Source organism: Penicillium diatomitis (assembly GCF_028827545.1).
Source record: "Penicillium diatomitis strain IBT 30728 chromosome Unknown utg000007l_segment0_segment0, whole genome shotgun sequence".
Classification (NCBI taxonomy): domain Eukaryota; kingdom Fungi; phylum Ascomycota; class Eurotiomycetes; order Eurotiales; family Aspergillaceae; genus Penicillium; species Penicillium diatomitis.
Window position 1 is genome coordinate 237809 of NW_026623179.1, and position 6599 is coordinate 244407.

General features: G+C 49.5%; 1 protein-coding gene across 1 annotated transcript; it reads right to left on the reverse strand.

Annotated features, from left to right (window-relative positions):
• Window positions 1-384: 384 nt before the first annotated feature.
• On the reverse strand, window positions 385-3769 carry nut1 (putative RNA polymerase II mediator complex subunit Nut1; the record flags this gene model as incomplete). Its single annotated transcript, XM_056935671.1, has 6 exons — window positions 385-1505; window positions 1565-2096; window positions 2156-2662; window positions 2741-2803; window positions 2856-3106; window positions 3178-3769. The coding sequence occupies 6 exons, from the start codon at window positions 3767-3769 to the stop codon at window positions 385-387; spliced, it is 3066 nt and encodes a 1021-aa protein (XP_056789139.1).
• Window positions 3770-6599: the final 2830 nt, after the last annotated feature.

Consider the following 6599-nt stretch of genomic DNA (forward strand, 5'->3'; position numbering starts at 1 on the left):
GCAAGCTTGAGAAGAGTATTGGTCTCTGTGAGTGACTCTCGTCTTGAGGCAATATCGGGTGATTATCTGTTTTGGTGATGAGTGGCTAGGCTAATGCATGAGATAACCGTGTTCCAGGAGTGAAGGACAGAGACACGGTATTGGGGAGGTCACTGTATATTGAAGGATGACGAAGTTACAAGTCCATGGGCGAGAGCATGTTTGCAAATGGAAATAGAGTGACTAGCTTGAGCATCAATGAAGAAAAATACAGAACGTGAAATATCAGGGGGATAGGAAGTCGGATATGGGTAAAAATGTGAGAACCGGAGCCTGGTTGGAAGCAGCTAGGGAAGGGAGAAGGTTCTTCTCATTATCTTCGAACCATTCATCGCACTTTTCCAACTAGAACATGCCCTCCATGTCCAAATCTAGAAACTCAGGATTCCCCACCGCCATGTCCGCCGCGTTGAGAACATCATCGATCGCATCCATACCACCAGCGCCCGACCCCAGCCCCATATCTTCGCCAACATTGCCATTCATACCGGCTGCAGCGGCCGCTGCAGCATTATCCAGCATTTGGTCAATATTCCCGGGATCATGCTCGCCACCACTATTGCCGTTGACGCCCCCGCCCGTCACATCAAGATTCATTTGATTCTGTCCGTCGACGCCAAGCTCCATGTTCTGAATGATGTTGCTGACGTCGATGTTGGAGACTCGAGAAGGAGGCGCTGCAAGAATACTGACGCGCCGCCAGAGACGCACAATGATCTCCGCCGTCAAGGGATCCTTCTCTGAGATCTTCGGCACATCCTGATGCAGATTCGACAGCGCGTCACGGAGAGTCAGACTTGCACAGCGGGGCACGACTTCTTTAGCCGGGTCAATTGAATGCACGACGTTTTGCTCGATGGCGAATGACTCTGGCATGGGCGCGCAAACCATGGTTGCCGCAATATCTAATGCAAAGTCACCACTTCCTGCCTGAGCCTGATGCTTCATTTCTTCGACCAATGCGTTGAGGATGCGCGTGGTGCCGAGTAAGTTGATACCTGCCAAGAGCTGACGATGGGTGTAGGACTGCGGCTGAAGGTTGATGTCCGAGCTTGCGGTCCAGATTGTCAAAGACTGTAACGTTCCACGGATACTTCCCAAAAGTCCACCTGTTGCCGGGGCGGCCCAAATCTCGAGCTCGGAGCGAAGGCAGCCTCCAACACGACGGAAAGAGAGATAAGGGTCGAGCGCATCAAGAATGGGTTTGATGTTTGAAATCTTGTCAATGTTCTGCCGGGCTTGATGTCTTGTCCGGACATCTTTGAGCTGCTCTTCCAGCGGCCGAGCAATGATGTTTAGGACTGTTTTGTGAATGGCTTGTGCCTCTCCAGAAATGGAGGTAGGCTTGACCAAAGAGTAGAGCGTCTTCAATGAGATTACCGGCTCGGTTTCAGACTGCCAGATGTGATTTCCGAGCCAGATGAGAGCCACAACTAGAGATGGAAGCAAGAATGGCTCGAGAAGATCTGCAAATGAGTAAAAAATGAGTCCGTTGTCCAGGCCATGGTAAAAAAGCACCACATACACTCGAATCCACCCTTGAGAGTCTCAAAGTCCATTTTTCCAGACTCGCAAGCTCCCAGGCTTTGGTCGAACAATGTCGCGACGAGCATGTAAAAGTCTTGGGGACTGCATGCAGACATTGTCTCTTCACTGATACCCTCTGCGATGAAAAGTGCACCGATCCAAGCGCCGAGGTCTTTGTTTTGCTTTTCACTGAGATTGTTGAGTTTTTGACTGCAAGATCCGCGATCCAGGAGCTTCAAAACAAACGAGTCACTGTTCGAGATGCCCATGTCCGCGGGAGTCAGATTGTATCGATATTTGAAAACAAGGACCAGAAGCAAGATACTGCCAAACTCATCGTATACGGGCTGGTTTTCACCCTGATCCTCGTCCCAGCGCCAAGAATCTAGCAAACCGCACAGAGGTTGCAGTACTTGCTTTGAGGTCCGGAACAGGAGAATGACGTCCAATGTTTGCGGGCGTCGAGATATGGAGTTGCAAATGTTCTTCAAGGTCATAGTCTCCTTTTGTGCGCACAGATTCAACATGACCTGGCCAGATGCGTCAGTCGACGTAATTATGCGCCAGGAGGGGGCTTTGGGATGCAAACCTCAGTGATAGCGCCAACAATGGCTCCTGCATTGCCTTCCATCGATTCGATCTCCCCAATCAATTGTTCAGCCCGAGCTGGACTGTTGTTGATTTGGGAAATGAGATCATCTTTCTGGTAGGGACCGCCCACCGGTACGGTCTGCATTGGGTTCTCTCCTAGGAGCCTCTCAATGCTCGATTCCTGGATGAGACGATGTGATGCGCAAGCAAACAGAAATTCCTGGCGAGCATCAGAGAGTATGCTACTTCCCTGCATGGAAAACATCTGAGAGAAAGAAGGGAAGGAATTGGGGTCAAGGCGGTTTAGAGCCTGTGTGATGCACATCTCCATGGGAATCGGCACCATTGATGCCGCCATCATCGCGGCAAAAAAGGCTGGAAGCTTGTTGACTAGGAAGCTGCGGAACAGGAACATGGTTCGACTCGACTCGTTGCGATGAACTCCGTTGCAAAGAACATCGAATGCAGCCGTGGTAAGGTCAACGACAAGGACCTCTTGATGCCCCTGTGCGAAACAGTGTATTTAGTGAAGGCGTACTCATTTGCTGGAGAAAAAGATTGATGAATCTCAGATTGGACTCACTTCATATCGATTGTTGAGATAATTGATCAAGATGGAATCGTCGACTAATGGACGACCCACAAGCTGCAAGGGAGTCAGTTTGACGACCGCGATCAACTTTCAAGGCACGACCGACCATAGAATTGAGATACACATAGAGACCGGCTCTCGTGTTGATGACTGGCCCGTCCATCACAGAAGCCTCGAACTGAAGTGAGTTGACGTTCACATCTCCCATCGCTGGGTGATCCAATGCCTCGGCAGGCTGTTGCCCGAACAGATTGAATTCCTTCTGGAGGGCATCAAGCCTTTGCCGCAAAGGCAACGAAACGTCCACGCAGAGAGGCAGATACGCAGTGAGAGCTTGACCAAGCTTGAGTCTGAGATCTATCGGATGAATCAGTCCAATCTCATTCTGAACGCCCGGCCTTGATGCTGACACCCGGAACGAAATTTACCCTGATAATGTTCGCTCGAAAGCGTTTCCAGTCCCTTGGTCGTTCCCGACAAAGCCGCGAGCAGTATGCCAAGGGATTCAAACAATGACAATGCATCCGCAGAAGTGGTCGCTCCGCCGTTTCGAAGCAAGGCATTGCGATTATACCATTCAATCACGGCTAAAATCCATTCCGCCGTGGCATCATACAGCTCGGCCGCTTCTGGAGTCAGCCGAGGGATCGTGCCTGTTGATATAGAAAGCATCACATCTTGTATGACCTTGATATCTGTCATGAACGTCGATGTTTTGCATTTTGACTCGGGGTCTTTACGGATCGTTGAGTGCGCCAATAATCGTCTCAAAGCCGACGCTGTCTTCACCTGCTTGGCTTTACACAAGCCATCCACATATACTGGCAGAAGAGGGTCCCAAGGAACATTGACCGTAGAACGAGTCTCGAATAGGAGATCAAGGAGGTCGTGCTCCTTCAATGGAGCCCGCCGTTGCATTAACTGTGTCAGATCCTGGAACTCCTCAACATCAACACGACGTGCCAGACATCGCTTGAAGAAGGTCTTCCATTGATCTGTGGATTGCGTGTTTGGCAGCATATCTCCGTCGGGATATTAGCCTCACAGTGATGATAATCTGGAATTCATCTCAATCAACTTTCGAGGCCTCGTCGGTATGAAGGCGCCGCCTGTCCGACGTGATTGGGTCTTCCGATGATTGGACCGAACGCGATCATCACGGTCACGTGAATCGGGCCCAGGTACGCCAAATCCGTCACGTGACATCATCGGACTCAGGCGTGCTCGGCCTCTCGAGAAACTCGATCTTCAAAGCAGCCAAATGGAAAACACAAATCTTGTTGACTTGGGAAACATGGCCGGGCAGCCGTTTCCTTGTATTAATTCTACCTTCTCGGGCCTCGTGTCTCTCCCGAGTATTGTGTCCTCCCTGACCTTGGGCCCGCAGCATCCAAGTTCGTAATGACTGAGAGTCAGAGCGGCTATATGCCTGTGTTCGAAAGTCAGATGTAGCGCGAAACCTATACTGCATCGAACTGACTTGACATAGAACCAAGAGAGTCGTTGAAACAGTTGACGCATTCACCCATCTCGTCAGGAACGTCAAATTATCGGAAATTTCCAATTTGTCCAGCTTCGGCAATTGCCATATGGAAGCCTCATTGTGTCTGCGCGGAAACTGCCCGATCGTGTCTTCAAATAACCAAAAGTTTTCACAAAATTTACTTCCTGAGTCAATTCAAAATCTTGGTGTCTTTCGACGTTTGACACTCATTCGCCAGTATATTATATCGAAAACAAGCCTTTTGCGCCACAAGTATACCTTCACTTAACAGAAATTTCAACTTCTGCCAGAACACACGAGAATCAAGCTATCCCAAGAACTTCACTTGCTTGTCAAGAACGATAGCATCCGCCTCCCCATGTTCGAACTCTCAAGTACGTTCGTTGGAGGGAGAACCTGAAATGCCGTCCGGTGGCTCTTCTGACAGCGACATCTGAGTATTACGTGATCCGACACACTTCAGCTTCCACGAGATGATGCTCGCTGGCTCGGGTTCAGCTATGATACCATTTGATATGGTTATACAGTTATCTACAAAGTACGACTGAGACCTCACCTTGCCAGCCCTCAACTACCTTTTTCGTGACCAGGCATCGTTTCTGGCTCGCTCTCTACAATTGATGCTTTCCCAATACGCTTTACTGGGCTCTCATGAGACACTCTTCGTGTATCACCCTATGGAGACCGTTCGAAGTGTGTCGAAAGCACACTCGGTCCGCCGACATGCTTATATCAACTGGGCTCTTCATTGTGCTCAGTCTCACATGACGCAGATGGTGCTGATATCCTGCCCTGAGACCCCTGGGGCCGACTAAGATAGAACAGCCGAATGCCAGAACAGAGTCTTTCAGGGACTGTCATTTTCTCGTCGTTGAATTTTCGAGCGTGCGCCATACGCCTGTTCGTTGCTTGCTCTTTCCCGTGGCTCGATTTTCCGAGTCTTCGAAAAGTTTTCGCCGTCCTGAAAATCATTACCAAAGGGTAAGTACTTCAGTCCACAAACCTCAAAGCCCATTGATGACAGTTTGAAAAGGGGGCAGAAGCCTTACAAAGTGACATATTCAACTTCTTTCATTCGCGTGTAATCGGGACCTCCACTTGGCTGCCACTTTCTGACGACATCTCCTTTGCCTCGTGAAGAAGCTTAGCTTCACGTGTTCTCACCGTGTCGAACACACGGCATACCCTCTTGGCACACGGTTTCGCTGTTGTCATGCGATTATCTCCCTCACTGAGTTCTCCAAACAAGACACCCGATACCTATCCCCGAAATGAGGTACCCAACTGCATGCTCCAAGCTATGGTGGCTGTCCCCCCCTGCATGTGCACCTTGCGCCGGGCAGCACACTGCTTAATGGAGTGCAATGAGGAAGTCTTGATTACACGACACTGGGCTACTCAACACTCACTTCACATGACCCACTTCGACCTTGACTGGGCACAAGTTGAGAGAAAGCATTGTTTCAAAACGAGAAACAGCTGACACTTACACCTCTTGTTTAGATGATTCTGCCGAATCACCACCGAGGGACCCACAAACCCACACATTAGATAGCCTCTCTTCCTTCCCATTCCTTTCTCACCAATCCAGTTGTGTTTCACCTTCCTCTTTTCCTTCCTATAGATCGATATCTACAAATACCTCTTTCAACTGGAACTTTGTGACTTTGACATGCGATGTCTTCTGGCTTTCCAAAATATGAACAAATCTTTGGAAATTAACATCGATGAGTGGCTGGCCGAAAAAGTGCGTGCAGACTTATCCATTCTCGCGTTTTGGATCGGACCCGGCATTACCGTGGATGCACATCCATACTCCTATGCTTACCTCGTGGATACAAAGATTCGACTTTGACAGTTGGAATTCTCCCCGGGTGGAAAGCAAATCCCAGTGGTCATCGTCTGCTCTTACGAGGATTCACGGTCATCTAACATGCTTTGTTATGTTAATGACGAACGCCAGCCCAATTAACCTTTGGTTCTGGATGTGAATTGCTTCATACTGAAAGCCAAGGCTCTCCTACCTGTGTGTGCTCTCATGACGATCGTCAACAAAACCATACACTCTTTGTTTTAGACAGCTCGCCAAAGTTTCCCCCTCCCTCACCCCATCCGTGACGGACAGTGACGAACATCAGCCAGACTCTCTGCCTGTTCTGGCCTGTTCTGGTCGAGTACAGAGTTCAAAATCAGGGCCGATCTTCTCTCGCCTAAGTGTGCTCTCATGGTGTTCTTGCACAAACCCCCAGTCTCTCAATCTACGGAACATCTTCAATGACATTTCTTGTCCTTTATCTCTCGGTCTGTCCACCGCAAGGACGAGCTGAATCCTGCTTCCTCTTACCT